Source organism: Mirounga angustirostris, unplaced genomic scaffold (genome assembly GCF_029215605.1).
Source record: "Mirounga angustirostris isolate CCGP_5_RB_7025 unplaced genomic scaffold, mMirAng1.0.hap1 SCAF_9, whole genome shotgun sequence".
Classification (NCBI taxonomy): domain Eukaryota; kingdom Metazoa; phylum Chordata; class Mammalia; order Carnivora; family Phocidae; genus Mirounga; species Mirounga angustirostris.
In genome coordinates, this window is record NW_026991717.1 from 143767119 (window position 1) to 143786158 (window position 19040).

The 19040-nt window shown below is 57.5% G+C and overlaps 1 gene segment (V, D, J or C); it reads right to left on the reverse strand.

Annotated features, from left to right (window-relative positions):
* Positions 1 to 5667: 5667 nt before the first annotated feature.
* On the reverse strand, positions 5668 to 18134 carry LOC123841674 (immunoglobulin heavy constant epsilon-like). The segment is given in 7 exon segments: positions 5668 to 5751; positions 5847 to 5980; positions 8034 to 8366; positions 8440 to 8760; positions 8853 to 9176; positions 9364 to 9660; positions 18128 to 18134. Coding segments are annotated over 7 exon segments (1500 nt in total).
* Positions 18135 to 19040: the final 906 nt, after the last annotated feature.

Below are 19040 nucleotides of genomic sequence, written 5' to 3' on the forward strand. Positions count from 1 at the left end.
TCATCTATCTATCTATTATCTATCTATCTATCGTCTATCATCTATCTATCTATCATCTATCTATCTATCATCTATCTATCTATCTATCTATCATCTATCTATCTATCATCTATCAATCATCTATCATCTATCTATTATCTATTATCTATCTATCATCTATCACCTATCCATCCATATCTATCAATCCATCCATCCATATCTATCAATCCATCCATCCATCCATGTAACTATCCATTTATCCATCTATCTATCCAACATCTCTCTCTCTCTCCCTCTCTATCTATAATTTTGGGTGATATCCAGGTTCCAGGGCCATAGTACTTTCCTCCCCCCCTCTAGCCATGCCTCTACCAGGCCCTGGACCACGTGGGGGAGAATACAGGGCACGTTTCAGCCTACACCCCCTCTTATTTTTTTATTTTTAATTAAAATCACGTAGTTACCACATTCCCCCACCCACCTTCCCTCTGTAAACCTCAGTTTGTTTCCTAGAGTTCAGTGTCTCTCATGGTTTGTCTCCCTGTCTGATGACATCCCATTCAGATTTCCCTCCCTTCCTGTTTGGTCCTCTGTACTATTCCTCATGTTCCACATATGAGTGAAACCATATAATTAACTTTCTCTGCTTGACTTATTTCACTTAGCATAATCTCCTCCAGTCCCATCCATGTTGATGTAAAAGTTGGGTATTCATCCTTTCTGATGGCTGAGTAATATTCCATTGTGTATATGGACCACATCTTCTTTATCCATTCATCTGTTGAAGGGCATCTCGGCTCTTTCCACAGTTTAGCTATTGCAGACATTGCTGCTATGAACATTGGGCTGCATATGGCCCTTCTTTTCACTACATCTGTGTCTTTGGGGTTAATACCCAGGAGTGCAATTGCTGGGTCATAGGGTAGCTCTATTTTTAATTTTTTGAGGAACATCCACACTGTTTTCCCAAGTGGCTGTACCAACTTGCATTCCCACCAACAGTGTAAGAGGGTTCCCCTTTCTCCACAACCTCTCCAACCTTTGTTGTTTCTTGCCCTGTCCATTTTTGCCATTCTCACTGGTGTAAGGTGTTTCTCAGTGTGGTCTTGATTTGGATTTCCCTGATGGTTAATGATGATGAACCTTTTTTCATGTGTCTGTTAGCCATTTGTATGTCTTCTTCAGAGAAGTGTCTGTTCATCTCTTCTGCCCACTTTTTGACTTGATTATTTGTTTTTTGGGTGTTGAGTTGGAGAAGTTCTTTTTAGATCTTGGATACCAGCCCTTTATCTGTAGTGTCATTTGCAAATATCTTCTCCCATTCAGTGGGTTGCCTCTTTGTTTTGTTGACTGTTTCCTTTGCTGTGCAGAAGCTTTTTATCTTGATGAAGTCCCAAAAGTTCATTTTTGCTTTTGTTTCACTGGCTTCTGGAGATGTATCTTGAAAGAAGTTGCTGTGGGTGATGTCAAAGAGGTTACCGTCAATGTACAATTGGATAGATTCCTGTCTCACATTTAGGTCGTTCATCCATTTTGAGTTTATCTTTGTGAATGGTGTTAGAGAATGGTCGAGTCTCATTCTTCTGCATGTGGCTGTCCAATTTTCCCAGCACCATTTATTGAAGAGACTGTCTTTTTTCCATTGCATGTTTTTTCCTGCTTTGTCGAAGATTATTTGACCATAGTGTTGAGGGTCCATATGTGGGCCCTCTCTTCTGTTCCATTGGTCTATATGTCTGTTTTTGTGCCAGTACCATGCTGTCTTGGTGATCACTGCTTTGTAGTATAGCTTGAAATCGGGCAACGTGATGACCCCAGCTTTGTTTTTCTTTTTTACCAATCCCCTGTGATTCGGGGCCCTTTCTGGTTCCACACAAATTTTAGGACTGTTTGTTCCAGCTCTGTGAAAATTGGTATTTTGATCGGGATGGCATTGAAGGTATAGATTGCTCTGGGAAGCATAGACATTTTAACAATGTTTATTCTTCCGATCCATGAGCATGGAATGTTTTTCCATCTTTTTGTGTCTTCCTCAATTTCTTTCATAAGAATTCTGTAGTTTCTAGAGTATAGATCCTTTACCTCTTTGGTTAGGTTTATTCCGAGGTATCTAATGGCTCTAATTTCTCTTTCAACAGTTGCGTTGTTAGTGTATAGAAAAGCAACTGATTTCTGTGCACTGATTTTGTATCCTGCCACGTTACTGAATTGCTGGATGAGTTCTAGTAATTTGGGGGTGGAGTCTCTTGGGTTTTCCGCATAAAGTATCATGTCATCCACGAAGAGTGAGAGTTTGAATACCGATTAGAATACCTTTTATTTCTTTTTGCTGTCTGATTGCTGATGCTAGGACTTCTTTTCTTTTTATTTTTTATTGTTATGTTAATCCCCATACATTACATCATTAGTTTTAGATGTAGTGTTCCATGATTCATTGTTTGTGCATAACACCCAGTGCTCCATGCAGAACGTGCCCTCTTTAATACCCATCACCAGGCTAATCCATCCTCCCACACCCTCCCCTCTAGAACCCTGTTTGTTATTCAGAGTCCATCGTCTCTCATGGTTTGTCTACCCCTCCGATTCCCCCTGCTTCATTCTTCCCCTCCCGCTACCTTCTTTTTCTTCTTTTTTTTTCCTTAACATATATCGCATTATTTGCTTCAGAGGTACAGATCTGAGATTCAACAGTCTTGCACAATTCACAGCGCTTACCAGAGCACATACCCTCCCCAGTGTCCATCACCCAGTCACCCCATCCCTCCCACCCCACCCCCCACTCCAGCAACCCTCAGTTTGCTTCCTGCGATTCAGAATTCCTCATATCAGTGAGGTCATATGATACATGTCTTTCTCTGATTGACTTATTTCCTGATGCTAGGACTTCTAACACTACGTTGAACAGTATTGCCTGCACCCTCTTTAAAGTTATTTTATTTTATTTACATTTTATTCTGTTCACAGTGAGTGCAATATTGGTTTCTGGAGTAGCATTCAGTGACTTGTCACATGCATACAACACCCAGTGCTCTTCACAAAGAGCTTGCACCCCTCAGAGGGAGAGACAAACCATAGGAAACTTTGGACTCCAGGAAACAAACTGAGGGTTGCAGAAGGGAGGGGGTGGGGAGAGGGATGACGGGGTGACGGGCATGAAGGAGGGCACGTGCTGTGATGAGCACTGGGTGTTAGACGCAAGTAGTGCATCACTGAAGACAAGGTCAAAAACCAATGATGGACTGAACATAAAAAGAAATAAAAAAGATAAAAATTTTAAGGGAAAAAGGGAAGCGTCTTCTTGGAGGCCCAGTGAGCACAGCTGCTGGGACCCACGCTGGCCCTGGAAGCAGCATTTAGGGCAGGGCTTCTCCCGTCAAGAGGTAAAGATCGTCCTGACCAAGGACATTCCGGAAAGCTCCAGATCATGTCCTGGGTTTAGTCCAAGCGAGGCTGCATGGCTCCAGCATTATGGGGACTTATCTGGATGTTTGCCAAGTTTCCTGCAGGTTGTCTACCACTGAAAGACATGCATGGTGTGCTGGGGTGGAGATGGAGTCCCTGCTCTGAGGTCTGGTCATGTCCCTGTGACCTTGGTAGCAGTTAGAGGAGAGCCTGGCTGGGTGCTCAGGAATGGCCTCATAGCCGAAAATCTCCTTTGATTGATAAGTGTGGGGTGGGGGTCCTGAGACCGTGTGTGTCCATGTGTGCCAGGCGGGGCTGTGACGTGGTCTCCTCCTATCTTCGGCCTCCACCTCCCCTTCCCTGATGTTCTATTTAGATAAAATCCTCCGGGTCTGGGAATGAGGATCACAGCGGCTGGGTCCTGGGACTTGTGTCCCGGGCAGGAGGCCAGCGGCCACGGTCCGACCCTCCTCAGGCCGCATGCCTGCCTCACTCATTTCCCTCCCTGGTCCGAGTCCCAGTCCATGTCTGAGTCCGTGTGACATGTGCCAGGGATGTGGCTGTCTCTGGAGGGCCGTCTCCACATGTGGAATCTCCCGTCCAGAGGACTCTGGGGATTTTTGTGCTGAGCATGAGGCCACGGGCCCTGAGTGATGGTACCAACAGTTCACATGCCCTCAGACAGGCACAGAGGGCGGCCCCTCCCTGGCTTCCTCCTTAGTGGAACTTCTGTAGCTCCTGGAATCTCTTCTTCCCATTATTAGCCACTGGGATTTTCCTGTCTGTGACGGACTGCCCACGTCTTTGCTTGTCTCTCTGTTCCTGAGCACTCTTCATAGACGAGGGAGCCTGCCTTTCATCAGGTGTGTTTACATAGCCTCCCCGTTTCCAGTGGACTTCGCAGAGACCCTACTGGGAAGGTGTCTCCAGGCAGGGAGACCAGCTCTTTATTGAGAGGGGCACAGCCTCAGGCCCAACACTATGCTTGGCCAGCTGGCCATTTCTCCAGCATCTTGGCTCCTAAGTTCCAGGCTCATCAGATTTCTTCTTGAGGATGGCGGTGGCCAGCCCCAGGCGGCTCTTGCTTGCTTGCATGTCTCACTCAGCTCATGGGCACCTCCATGCTGGCTGGGGGGATGGGGGCCAAGGATTAGCCTGTGTGTGCGCGCTCAGTGGGTGGACAGATGTGGGGCTGACCAGTGGTCCCTGGAGGCTGATGGTGGCCCTGAGCTTGGTGGTTGTGCAGCTGGGTTCCTATTGCCTCCTGCACTGACCACAGAAGTAGCTACTTTGGGTTTGCCCAGAGGAGACCGTGGCTTTTATGTGAGCATGGGAAGGGGCAGTGAGTCTTGGCTGGAGATCAGCAGAGCAGGCATGAAGGGACTGAGCTGGCTGTCTCTGGGGGTGTCAAAGGGACTCTTGCAGGGAGCAGCTAGCTGGCCACCTGGGCCTTCTGGCCCAGAACTAGCCCCTGCTCCCTTCCCTCTTGTCCCTTGACCACAACCCTAGGGGTCCTGCCTCCCACTCCCACAGGTAGACAGCGTGCTCAGGTGGCATGGGATTTGTAAAAAGGAAATTTACTAAGAAACTCAAAAGGAAGGCAAGCGGGTTGCTGAGCTAGGAGCCAGAGGTGAGGTGAGGCCAGGGCGGATGCGGTTGGGAGGCGCTGACCCACGGGAAGCTCCTTCTGCTGGGGCACCCCTCCTCCCGCCCCAGGAGTCCCGCCCACAGCCCTGAGCAGTCCCGTGGCCTCTCCCCAGCAGCCCTTCTGTGTGCTGGCGTTCTGCAGGGACGGAGCTGCCAGTGGCCGGCAAGAAGGCTGGGCGGGAGCTGGGGCTGGGCACAGGGGCAGGGCACTTGGACCCGGTGCCAGGGAGGTGGGACTGAGTGTGGGAGCCGAGGTCTTGCTGGACTTGGACTCTGAGTGGTGGGTGGGCCATGGGCTTCACCCTCCTTGTCCTTTGGGGGCTGTTCCGTGAGAACAGGAGTGGCCCTGACCCCAGGACCAGGGAGGAGCCCAGGGGTTAGCACCCATGCCCAGCTCTGGTCACTCTGTGGGACGGGCTTGTGCCAAAGTGGGCTGGGGTCGGGGCTGTGATCGGCAGGTCCCCTTGGTGCCTTGGACCTTGGAGCTGAGCTGGAGGCCTCTGGACGTCTGTGTGCTGGACGTCGTGTGTCTGACTGGCCACTCTGGGGGTTTGTGTGCCCTGGTCCTCCCACTGCGTGTGAGCAGACAGCTTCCGACATGGGAGGGGCAAGCAAGGCCTCGTTGCCCTGTCTCTGGGCCTACTCTGCCGGCCGCACGATGTTGGCGTAGTCTCGGATGGCCTGTGGCTTCTCCCGCAGGACGGTGGCCAGGACCCACTGCACCTGGAAGGAGGGCATGCGTGAGGACAGCTCATGCTGGGAACGCGCCCTCCCTCCGGGCCTTCCCCGCCCTGGCCGAGGGGCCTCCAGGCTCCCACCTTGAACAGGGTGGTGGCGGCGCTGTAGCTGACGCTGAGCAGGAAGAGGGTGATGAAGACGAGCAGGCTGGCCCACAGCTCGTCCAGCTCCCGGCTCTCAGCAGCATCTGCACACAGCTCCTGGAGCTCCAGCTCTGCAGGCACGGGCCGGTCAGCCCTCCCCGGCCCAGCCTCTGCATGGGCTGGCAGGGGGCGGCCGGCCTGGCCCCCCCACCCGAGGAGGGGAGACAGTAAGGATGCCCTGTCCTCAGCCGCCCTCCTGGTGGTTGGAGTGGCAGCCCGCCTTGTTCAGCCCACTGTGAGCTGCCCCTGGAGGCCAAGGGGTCTGAAGCCCCGCGGGTTTGAAGGTGTGGGAGTGACCTGCCTTTCCTCGGTCCCCACCCGCTGCCCTTGCCCAGGCCACCCAGCAGCTCTCCTGTCCCTGCATCGCCTGTGGCCACTGGCCTGGCCTCCGAGCCCCGTCCCCACGCAGTTTTACTCCTGCCAGCCTGAGGACCTCTGTGAAATGTACACAGATTTCCAGCCTGCCTGGAGTCCTGAGTGGCTCAGCCGTGTAGCCGAGTCCACTGGACTTGGGGTAGCCCCGGGAATCTACGTCGTGGATGCTCTGAGGAGCTGGCTGGTTTGCGTGGACCTTGCTGAGGCCTGAGGTGCCCTGAGCTGCCCCCGGCCCTATCCAGTGACCACTGCTCTCCCCTGGCTCCTTCCGCTGTGGCCCCACTCTCCCCTGCACGTGGGCTTCCACGCTGAGGAGTGAGGGTGTGGCACGTGCATGGTCCTGGGGCTCCCCCGTCGAGTGCAGGAGCCTGGTGCTTCCGGCCTTGTGTCTTCAGAATGTGGGCCAGGGGTGCGCTGCTTTTCAGACGGATGTGGGGTGTGCGTGTGTGCGTGATTGTGTGTGTGCGTGCACGTGTGTGTGTGTATGAGCATGGCCGGAGGGTGGGGTCTAGGGCTGTATGAGACCTGCACACAGGCGGGTGAATGATGGGGTGGGCTTGGACCCTGGCTCTGACCCCTCAGCCTCCTGCCCTGGGTTGGGGCCACCATCCTGTTCTGGGGTGCGGTTCAGTGGGAGAGAAGACAGAGTCCACACTCTAGCCGTGTGCATTTGTGTGTTTGTTCGTCCATGGGGTGAGGGTGACTGGGAGGGGGTTGGACTGGGGAGGCCAGGGCTTGGAGGAGGCTCCTTGGTGGGGGTGGGAGGCCTCTCCACGCCCATCTGGGAGCCACTGGTCCAGGTGTAGCAGGGAGGAAGGGCGACGGAGTGGCCTGGGCGGGGGGTCAGACTGGGGGGCCACGTGTGGCCTTGTGGTGCTTGTTGTAGGTGGTGGTGTTAAGCTGCCCTGTGACTTGTGTGGTTGAAGGGCGGCTCGCGTAGGTGTGACCTCGTGTGAGGCTCCTGGGAACTTTTCTGGGAGGGCTGGGGGCTTCCCAGGATCAATCAGGGTGGAGTGAGGCTGAGCAGCAAGACAGGGCCCTGGGTGTTGACCCCGGCCTGGTTGACTGTGTAGGCAGGGCGGGGCTGGTTAGAGGTGGGAGTGGGAGTAGGCTTGGCAGTGGCCTCAGTGTGGGGTCGGGGGCCTGGCTGGTCCGCGGGTATGAGGGAGGTGGCAGCCCGGGGACGGCCAGGGTGGGGCAGTCGGGCTTTCTGCGTGCAGGTACCAGGGTGGGGGTCTGACTTGGCCCATCTCTGCGCTCAGAGGGCCTGTGTGTGCTGCTGGACCTGGCAGTAAGGACTTGTCTGTGTCCAGAGGGCTGGCAGGAGACGGGGGAGGGGGGAGGTTGGAGGCTGAGGCCTCTGGGCCTTCAGGAGAGGGAGGGCCCGCGGGGTCGCTGCGGTGTCTGTGGTCCCTCCCCGGGTACTGCCCCCCTCCCCGGCTCTTCGGACTTCTTTGAGCGGGCATGACCCATGTGGGGTGGCAGGGAAGGCCCTGTGACTTGGATGGCCACAGTGGGCAGAGCCTTGGCCCTGCTGCACCCCTCCTGTCCCCTCTCCTGGGGGCCCCCTCCTCTGTGCCAAGACCTCCCTGCTTGCAACCCTGCCCGCCCCCAAGAACGGGAGTGCCCAGGGCTCTGAGCAGACACCGGAGTGTTTATTGACAACAATGGATGGATGGTCTGACGGGCCCCTGCCCTGCCCCAGCAGGAGGGGCCCGGGGGAGCTGGTGGGGGAGGGGCATCATTTACCGGGGGTCTTGGACACCGTTTTCTTGAGGATCCTAGAGTCGGGCAGCGCCTCGTGCACCACCTGGCAGGTGAATTTGTTCTGATCCTCCCAGTCTGCCCGGCTAACCTCTAGGCGGCTGAAGACGAAGAAGGCGGGCCTGGAGCCGGTGACCTTGTGGGGCCATGTGGTGGCATGCTGGTCTGTCTGGATGGGGCTGTCATTTCGAAGCCATTGCACCGAGATGTCCGCGGGGAAGAAGTTCTGGATCAGGCACGTGAGAGTGACCCTGTCCTTGGTCCCCGTGTCCTCCTCTGGGGGCAGGAACACATAGACGTCCGGGGGCGCACGCTTGCCTGTGGGCAAGCGTGGGGTAAGCCCAGGCTCCCGCGCAGGAGGCCCGCCCCCTCCCCTGGGCCTGTGGCTCACCGGGGGTCTTGGCAATGGAGCGCACGATGTCCTTGGGCAGGTCTGGGTGGGTCACCGTGCAATGGTAGGTCTCGCCCTCAATCCAGTCCTCCGTGCTCACTGGCAGGGTGGACGTGACGCTGACTGTCCCGTTGAACTGGGTCTTTGGCTCCCACTGATCTGGGTGCACGGGTTCCCCGCTCTCCCGGGTCCAGGTCAGGATCATGTCCTTCGTGCTGGCCAGGTCCACCACCAGGCAGGTGATCTTAGGCGACTTGCGGACATACAGGTCAAGGGGGCTGGGCGGGCTTAGGTAGCTGCTCACGCCTCGGGGGTCGGACTCTGTGGGGGTGGGAGGGGCTGCGTGAGGGCATGCCGGGCCCTCCTCTCTGAGCCCCGAGTGTCCGGGGGTCAGCGGGGGTGGGGGGCCATACCTGTGCACTTGCGAGCGTTATCCTCAAAGGTGAAGCCTTGATAGGTGACCTGGCAGGTGTAGGTTTTTTGGGAAACCCACTCGCCCTGGGTGATGTTGAGCTCACTGTGGGTAGAGGTCACGTTGCCCTCCCGTGTGCCGGGCGCAGTGTGTGGGAATATGTTTGTGGCCTTCTGCCCATCCACCAGCCAGATGACCTCCATGTCCCCTGGGATGTAGCCAGAGATGAGGCACAGGAGCTGGATGGTGGTGTGGGTGTCGCCGAGAGGGTTGCAGGAGGAGTGGAAGAGCTTCACGATGGGCGGTGCGAAGTTCATGGCACATGCTAGGGGTGGAGTGGCAGCGTGGCGTTGGCCTCCCCGAGCCCACGGAACTCGCCCGCCGGCCTGGGCCCCGTGTGCTCTGTGTGCCCGGGCATTACCAGGCATGATGGCATGTGAGCTCACCCACCGCTCCCGCCCGGCCCGTCCTTCCTCCCTCCAGGGTCGTGTGGGCAGCCCACCCCGGCTCACCTCTGAAGGTCTTGTTGATGGCGGGGGACTCAGTGTGAGCCACGCTGCAGGTGAACTTCTGTTTGGCCCACTCGCCCCAGGCAGTCACCTGGCTGACGGCGCTGTGGAGGCCGGAGGTCTGGTCGAAGGTGGGGGGGAGGGTGGCGATGCTCTTGTTTAGGGACCCTGTGTCCCAGGTCACAGTCACCGGCTTCGGGAGGTAGCCCGTGACCAGGCAGCCCAACGTCACCAAGGTGGTACTGTCCATGCCTTTACAGCAGGAGGTCAAGGGGAACACGGACAGGTCCCGGCTGGAGGCTGTGGGGATGGGTCAGTGTCAGTCATCCCATCACAGGCTGGGCCCACTGCTGACCCGGGGCATCCTGCTCCCAGCCCCCTGGGAGGGGGTCTGAGAAGGCGACGCGTGGGGCAGAGATGGAGGGGGCTCTGGCATCCCTCCTCCAGCCTCTGTCCTTATTCCCTGATTCTGCTGGAAGCACCCTCTGAGGAGCCGCTGTGCCCGTCAGAAGCAGTGGCTGCCCTTAGCCTCGGCCAGGACTCCCTGCCCTCAGCCCTGAGGGGCAAGGATGTGGGGTTCTTGGGGAGTAGGGGTGTGTGACCCCCCTCTCCTGACCAGCCAGGCCTGTCTGGTCCTCTCCTGTCCCTGCAGAGCTTCCAGGGGGCCTGACCAGCGGCCCTGTTCATAGAGGAGAGGACCCCAGAGCAGTCCTCCCCCAATCGGTGACCTGGGATGCGTGCCCACCTGTGCCCCCTCGGCCTTGGAGCCCAGACCCCAGCTTGTGCTGGCCCTGCCCTCAGCTCCCCTCTGCCACCCTGTCCAGGGGAACCAGTCCCGGGGCCTCGTGGTGGCACCGCTCACACAAACCAGCTCCACACCCAGCCTCACTAGCTCGGCCCAATTCAGAACAGCTAAGGTCAAGGAACCCACCTTGGTCCAGCCTGGCCCAGGTCAGCCCAGGATATCCCATTTCAAGCAAGACAACTCATCTGAGTTCAGTCCACAAAACGACCAAGTTCATTCAGCTCAGCTCAGCTCAGACTGCCAGCCAGCCTCGTCCCACCTGGTCAGTTGCAATCACATTATTCCCATGACCCCAACCACTGGGCCTACAATACACTTCATGACTCAGGGAGCCCGATTCAGCCAGGCCAAACCAACTAACTGAAGGCAATTTAGCCCAGCCTAGCTCAGCCTGTATAGCCCAGCTCACCTCAACCCACATCAACCCACTTCAACCCAGCCCTGTTTAGCCTAGCTCACCTCAACCCACTACAGCCCAGCTCAGCCTAGTTCAGCTCAGCCCAGCTCAGCTCTGTTCAGCCCAGTTCAGCCTAGCCCAGCCCAGCCTATTCCAGCCCAGCTCAGCCCTGTTTAGCCCAGCTCAGCCCAGTTCAGCCCAGTACAGCCCAGCTCAGCCCAGCCCATTCCAGCCCAGCTCAGCCCAGTCCAGCTCAGCTGAGCTCAGCCTACCCGACCCTAGCTCAGCCTAGATCAGCCCAGCCCTGTTCAGCTTATTCTAGCCCAGCTTAGTCCAGGTCAGACCAGCTCAGCCCATGTCAGCCCCACTCAGCCCAGGTCAGCCCACCTCAGCTCAGCCCAGCTCAGCCCAGTTCAGCCCAGGTCAGCCCAGTCTAGCTCAGCGCACCTCAGCCCAGCTCAGCCCAAGTCAGCTCAGCTCAGCCCAGCTCAGCCCATTTCAGCCCAGCTCAGCTCTGTTTAGCCCAGTTCAGCCCAGCTCTGTCCAGTTCAGCTCAGCCCATCCCAGCACATCACAGTCCAGCTCAGCCCAGTTCAGCTCAGTCCAGCTCACCTCAGCCTAGCTGACCTTAACTCAGCCCAGATCAACCCAGCCCAGTTCAGCCTATTTTAGCCCAGCCCACCCCAGCCCAGCTCAACCCAGCTCAGCCCAGTGTAGCTCAGCTCAGCCCAGCCCAGCTCAGCCCAGCTCAACCCCATTCAGCCAAGATCAGCCTAGCCTAGCTCAGCCCAGTGCAACTCATCTCAGCCCAAGTCAGCCCAGCTCACTCAGTTCAGCCCATTTCAGCCCAGTTCAGCACAGCTCAGCTCAGCCCAGCCTACCTCAACCCAGGTCAGCCCAGGTCAGCCCAGGTCAGCCCAGCTCAGCACAGGACAACACAGGTCAGCCCAGCCTAGCTCAGCCCAGCTCAGCCCAGGGCAGCCCAGCTCAGCCCAACCCTGTCTAGCTAAGCTCAGCTCAGCCCAGCTCAGCCCAGGTCAGCCCAGCTTAGCCCAGTTCAGCTCAGCCCAGTTAAGCCTAGCTGACCCCAGCTAAGCCCAGATTGGCCCAGCCTAGTTCAGCCTATTTTAGCCCAGCTCAGCTCAGCTCAGCCCAGCTCAGCTCAAGTCAGTCTAGCTCAGCATAGCTCAGTTCAGCTCAGCCCATTTCAGCCCAGTTCAGCCTAGCTCAGCACAGCTCCGCTCAGCTCAGCCCATCCCAGCTAAGCCCAGCTCAGCACAGCTCAGCCCAGCTCAGCACAGCTCAGCCCAGCTCAGCTCTGCTCAGCCCAGCTTAGCCCAGCTCAGCTCAGCCTAGGTCAGCCAGCTCAGCCCAGCCTAGCTCAGCCCAGCCCAGCCCAGCCCAGCTCAGCCCAGCTCAGCCTATCCCAGACCAACCCAGGTCAGCCCAACTCAGCCCATTTCAGCCCAGTTCAGCTCAGTGTAGCTCTGCTCAGCTCAGGTCAGCCCAGGTCAGCCCAGCTCAGCCCAGCCTAGCTGAGCCCAGCTCAGCCCATGCAACCCAGCTCAGCCCAGCTCAACCCAGCCCATCCCATCCCATCCCAGCCCAGCTCAGCCCAGTTCATCTCAGCCCAGTCCAGCTCAGCTCAGCTCAGCCTAGCTGACCTCAGCTAAGCTCAGCCCAGCTCAGCCCAGCTCAGCCCAGCCCAGCTCAACCTAGTTCAGCCCAGCTCAGCCAAGTCCTGTCTAGCCAAGCTCAGCCCAGCTCAGCCAAGTCCTGCCCAGCCAAACTCAGCCCAGCTCAGCCCAGCTCAGCCCAGTTCAGTTCAGCCCCGCTTAGCCCAGCTCAGCTCTGCTCAGCCCAGTTAAGCCTAGCCCAGCTCAGCCCATCCCAGCTCAGCTTAGCTCAGCTTAGCCCAGCCCAGCTCAGCTCACCCCAGCCCAGCCCAATTCAACCCAACCCTGTTTAGCCAAGCTCAGCTCAGCCCAGCATAGCCCAGCTCAGCACAGCTCAGCCCTATTCAGTTCAGCCTAGCGCAGCTCAGCCCAGCCCAGCGCAGCTCAGCCCAGCCCAGCCCAGGTCAGCCCACCTTAGCCCAGTCTAACTCAGCCCAGCTCAGCCTAGCCCAGCCCAACCCAGCTCAGCCCAGTTCAGCCCATTTCAGCCCAGCCCAGCTCAGCTCTGCTCAGCCCAGGTCAGCCCAGCCTAGCTCAGCCCATGCAGCCCAGCTCAGCCCTGTTTAGCTTAACTCAGCCCATCCCATCCCATCCAAGCCCAGCTCAAGCCCAGTCCAGCTCAGCTCAGCTCAGCCTAGCTGACCCCAGTTCAGTCCAGATCAACCCATCCCAGTTCAGCCTATTTTAGCCCAGCTCAGCCCAGCTCAGCCCAGGTCAGCCCATTGCAGCCCAGCTCAGCTCAGCCCAGCCCAGCTCAGCCCAGTGCAGCCCAGTGCAGCCCAGGTCAGCCCAGGCTTGCTCAACCCAACCCAGCTCAGCCCAGCCCAGTTCAGCTCAGTTCAGTCCAACTCAGCTTAGCACAACTCAGCGCAATTCAGCCTAGCTTAGTCAGCCCAGCCCAGCTCAGCCCAGGTCAGCCCAGCCCAGCTGAGGCAGCTCTGCCCACAACAGATAGGCTCAGCTCATTTAGGCCCAGGTAGCCCATTTGTTTCCCAGCCTTGTCTCACTGGTCCCTCGTCAGGTGGCCCATGTTTTCCTGACTCAGCTCAGCTCAGCAATGTTGCGTGCAGTGCAGTTCAGGTCAGCCTTGTTCAGCTAGTTGAGCCAAGGTGAGCCAACCCAGGCCAGTCCTCCCAGGCTGCCTCAGATCTTCTCAGTTAGACCTACCTGCCCAAGCCCTGTCCATCCAAGTCAGCCCAGCCCAGGACAGTCTCCACCGAGGAGAGCATTTCACCTGACCCAGGTCTCCCTGGCTCCATCCACCCAGCTCGGCTCAGATCACCTTGGCTCAGGAGAGCCCAGCCCAGCCACAAGTGCCCAGGCTGGTCAAGCCTGTCCTATGCAAGGCCAGGGTTGCCCACCCTGCCCTGTCCACCAAACTCACCCAGCTTAGCTTACCCCAGCCCACCTGGTCCTGTAAAATCAGCCCAGCCTGGCCCATCTCTGTCCACTCAGGGCAACACAACTTAGTGGAGCCCAGAGAGACCAGCCTGGCCCAGCTGAGCCTGGGTTAGGTCAACCCCTTCCACATAACTCACATAACTCCTTCCACTCAAGCTGCACTGAGCCTAGCCTAGACAGCCTGGCCCTCCTTATTTAGGCTGGCTCAGGCTACCCAGTTCACACACCTGAGGATGTAGGCCAGTCCAGCCTGCCACCTAGTCCAGCACAGGGACAGCTCCCTGGTGCTTTCCCCTGACCCTGGACTGGTGGTCACTGCCTTGCTTGGTTGCAGGCAGATCCATGCTCAGGGCCCTGTCCACGCCCTCTGCCTGGTACTTGACCCTCTCAGCCTTGGGCTCTGTCCGAGCCCTGTCGTGTCTGAGGTTCTCGGCCCCTTGTCTTCTCCGTGTCAGCTTTGGGCAGTCTCTTGCTCCCATGTGTCCTTGTGCAGGGAACAGACATCTGGGAGACAAGCAGTGACCAGGAGGCCCTGTTCCTGCTGGGCGGGCAGTGGTCTGAGCAGCCTGCCCTTGTTGCAGCTGGGGTCAGCCCCAGTGGCTGGGATACCTGCGGTGGCCGGTCCTCCATCAGGGGACCCGTCCTGATTGTCTGCAGCTCCCTGGATAGGCTCCTGGACGGATGAGGTGAATCATTAGTAACCATGGCTGTTATTTTTGTGTCCAGATAATAGGGTCTGGGGGGAGGGGAGCTCTGCCTCCGTGCCCTGGCTAAAAATGGGGTGGGAACCCCCAGGGGCCTCAGCAGCCCTGGAAATACCCCTTTCTTTGTGTTCTTGGGAAGTGTGTCAGCAATGTCAGGACGCAGTGGGCTCCTCTCCATGGCCCCTGCTGCCCAGCTCATGGGCTCTCTCCCTCGATGCCACGCTGACTCGCTGTGCTGTAACACCCAGTGGTGGTCACCGGGATGCCCCAGGAAGGGAGGGGGCACGGGCACCATCACCGCTGCCCCTGAGGCAGCCCTGTGAAGAAAGGGTCGTGGCTGTTTGTGCATGAGAAGCCACAGCCATGTGCCTGAGACGTGGATGCAGGGGTCCTTGTGGCAAGTACCTGTTCCTGTGTCCCACTGCCTGGTGGGAGTGGCTCTGGGGGTGAGTGTGTGAGGCCATGAGTCCCCCTGGGGGCAGGCAGGTCACGGAGCCCCCGGCGCGCCCTGAGCATCTGGCTGGCAGGGGACCTCACCCATTGCTCACACACTCCTTGCCGAGCCCGTGTCCCGCAGCTGGGCTCTTACGGGGGCTGCAGCTGGGTGGTGTGGCCAGGGACGGCCGGCAGGGACCACGGGCAGGCTGGACCTGGCTGTGAGGATGGCCGGTGGCTCTGGAAGATTGCTGTATCAGCTGCAGCCAGGGGTGGACTGTGTCATGGATCTGTTCTGTGGGTGCTCACCACGGGTGTGGGGACCATGGAGTGGCATCTGATTCTGGCCTGTTAGGGCAGCTGCCCACTCTTGACACACCTGTGACGTGTGTGGAGCTGTGATGGGCTGGTCTAGGCCTTACCTTCACACTGTGGTCACGTCCTGCAGGCCTGTGTGTCCCCTGAACCCCCCGAAGGCCTGAGCGCACACGTCGGGGAGGCCATGGGGACCTGCCAGTGCAGCTCACAGCGTGAGCTTCCGTGAGGCTTTGTGCAGGGTTTGGAGCGAGAGACATCAGGATCCCACCCTCTGGATCCAGGATGCCCAGGGCCAGCAGTTCCCGAGCAGGGAGGCTGTGTGGAGGTGGCCTCTGTCAGGTCTGGTGCCCTCGGAGGGACATTCGGGCTCATTTAGAAGATGCGAGAGGCTGCTGCATGGTTGGGCTGGGAGGCATGGGGCAGAGCCAGGGCTCCGGGAAGCCTGGATGTGAAGTCTGGGGGAGACAGTGCCCAGCCTGACCTCCCTGCCCTCCCGGGCCATCTGTCCCAGTCTGCTTGCCCCGCCCTTGGCCCCGGGGACAGGTGCTGAGTGGGAGGCAGAGGGCGAGCACCCAGTTCCTTGGAAGGGCCCACGATTCTGAGAGAAACCACAGGGCAGGCAGAGCCCCATCCCAGAGCATGACGCCCCTGCAGGCCCAGGCCAGGTGCTGCCAGGCACTGTAGCCTGCACATAGGTGAGCATGCTTGGCTCGGGCTCCCCTGGCAGCCCTGGCCCACCCTGGTGGCCCCTGCTCATTCTTCCCCGGGTGTGGGGCCGGGGCCTCAGTGCCCAGCCAGTCTCCTGGCTCTACGCTGAAGGCGCAGGATGCACCCTGCTGCTGCTGGTGGGTCCTGTCTCCAACCTAGGCCGTCCTTGGGGTCCTTTGGTCTTGGAGGAGAATGGCTCTCATCTCCTCCCAGTTCCCACCAGGGCAGCTCAGCTCTGAGCATATGTGTCCATGCTGTCCCCGCTCTGCTCCTCTCTGGGGCTGTGGCCCTGTCCTGGCCTCCAGGATCCACCCTCACCCATGCCTCCTTCTGTCCAGGAGCAGGACTGGCTGCTCCACCCAGCAGGCACTGTGCCCTCAACCTCCAGGCTGCCCTGCTCTGGCATCACACCTTCCTGCCTGCACAGTGCCCTGCGTGGACCCACAATGCTGCCCTTTATTCACTGACCTGGGACAGCCTGTGTGTGTGTGTGCATGTGTCTCCATGTGCATGTGAGCCTGGGTTCCTCTGTCTGGTATGAGGAGCTGGCCCTCTGTTCTTTGATCTTCTGGCTGGTGTGCCTGCTGGGTCCCTCTTAGTTTCCCCTACAGGTGCCCAGTCAAGGGATCAGCCAAGGGTTTGAAGAGCACTTACATACAGAATTTGGGGTTCCCCCTCGCTGACTCCTTCCCCTTAATTCCCAGCTGCTCCCTAGGTGTGGCCCCGAGCCCCATGGCCTGCCTGGACCCGGGCCGGCGGCGGATTCTGCCTGCCCTCTGCACCTGCTGCACGACTGGGCTTTGCCTTCAGACAGATCTTTCCCGGGAGCGATCTTCTCCAGTATCTGCTTGCTTCTGGCGTTTCTCCGCTGTCTTCTGATCTCTGTTGGCCGAGCAGTGCTTCCAGTTTATACTTGCTGCCTGCGAATTTATTCTGGTACAAGCGGCTCTGCCCTGTTGGAATGAAACCACTTTCTCTCCTGCGGTTTCTAGAAATGATCACTTCCCGTGTACCTAGGGAGGCCCCGCATCCTTCCCATAGGTTTAACGGCTATTCGGATCTATTGTGAAACATCGGTTCAATTCCCGTATCCATTTCTCTCTCGAATTGTGTGATTTTTCCAATTGATTTGCAGGAGTGCTGTACGTATTCTGGATATTCTGTCAGTTACAAATGCTTTTAGGAAATATTGTGCAAGTGTCGGAAATGGACCCAAAGATGACTTCTTATGTGTTCATTGGAAATAAAGGCATTGTCTCGTACACCCTTCCAGGTGGGTGGATCATTGTCTTTGAGCTATCATACATTCCCGTGAGTTGTAGGTAGTGGATGGCAATGCAAATTCTCTCCTTTGGAAGGATGGTGGGTTCTTCCTGCCTCCCATGGAATAAACCAGATGCATTCGAAAATGCAACTATGTATAAATGCTTCGTAGCATTCTTGATTCAACGAGAGAAATGAGATACTTTGATTCTACTGAATTGACGAGTTAAAGAAATATTTGAAAGACATTCGTTATGTGTCCATATGGGAGTCAGGATCACACTCTGTTCTGGAAACTATCCTGTAATGTGGCATGTATGTCTTCTTCCAGATGGCCCGGTTCTCCTGGGTCGACGAGGTTCCGTGGCCTGGGCGGGCAGGAGAGGAGGTGCAGAGGAGCGGGCCCAGGGCAGCCGCACTGCTTCCTCTAGGGGTTCTGCCTCAGGGTGCTCCCCCAGGAAAGCCTCCCCTGATCCCACCGATTGGGCTCTTCTGTTAGGGGGCCTCAGGACACCAATGCTCTCTGCTCACAGCACTTGTCACGATGGTCCTTACTTGTTTGTGGAACGATTTACTTAATGTCTGTCTTTGCCCTGGTCTGTCAGACCCTTGTGTCCAGAGACCGTTCCTTTCTCATTGAGCACAGTGGGTCTGTATCTCCTACCAGACTTCTATTTCCTCCTGGTCCTGTGACTGTGGGTCTCTATTTTACCTGTGTCTGTCTCCTCCTGGTTCTGTTTCTCTGGGTCTCTATCTCTCATTTTCCAGCTGTCTCTTCCTGATTCTGTTACTCTGGGCCTCTGTCTCTCAACTCCCACCTGTCTCCTCCTGGTTCTATTACTCTGGGTCTCTATCTCTCACCTCCCACCTGTCTCCTCCTGGTTCTGTTACTCTGGGTCTCTATCTCTCACCTCCCACCTGTCTCCTCCTGGTTCTGTTACTCTGGGTCTCGATCTGTCACCTCCCACCTGTCTCCTCCTGGTTCTGTTACTCTGGGTCTCTATCTCTCACCTCCCATCTGTCTGCTCCTGGTTCTGTTACTTGGTTCTCTATCTCTCACCTCCCATCGTCTCCTCCTGGTTCTGGTATTCTGGATCTCTATCTCTCACCTCCCATCTGTCTCCTCCTGGTTCTGCTGATCTGGGTCTCTATCTCTCACCTCCCATCTGTCGCCTCCTGCTTCTGTTACTCTGGGTCTCTGTCTCTCACCTCCCATCTGTCTCCTCCTGGTTCTGTTTCTCTGGGTCTGTATCTCTCATTTTCCAGCTGTCTCCTCCTGTTTCTGGTACTCTGGGTCTCTAGCTCTCACCTCCCATCTGTCTCCTGTTTCTGGTACTCTGGGTCTCTAGCTCTCACCTCCCATCTGTCTCCTGGTTCTGTTACTCTGGGTCTCTATGTCTTAGCTCTCATCTGTCTTCTCTTGGTTCCATGTGGTAGGACAGTATTGGAGGGTCCCAGGTGGGAGCCTCAGGGTCTGGTGGGAGATAGTTCTCAGAGAGCGGGCATTCTAGCCTGGAGGGTGATGGCATAGTTGTGCCAGTGCCTGGTGCTCCACAAGGAGGGCATGGGGTCCCCCTGTTGTGGGAGCTCCTGGCATTCCCATGTGGGGTGGGTGGGTGGGATGGAGGCTGATCATTGGTCCAGGGGATGGGAATGGGTGTAGCCCTGGGATTGAGAGGAAGAGGGGTCTGGGCAGGCTGCATGGCCCATTGGCTCATTGGCTTCTAGGTAGATGTGTAGGGTGAAGGGGATGGAGGGTGTGGAGAGACCCTGAGGATGGTAGCCTGGAGACCCCAGGGTCCCTAAAGGCTGGAGTGTTATCCTGGATGTCTGCTTTCTGTCCCACAGCCATCCTGGGGGTCAGGCCAGGAGTCTGTGGCCATCACTCCTGCCACACTGGCTCCTAGTGGTGAGGCAGCCCTGTTCTGCCAACAATTCTCTGTCATCCACAGGGAGCTAGAATGGTGCTTCCT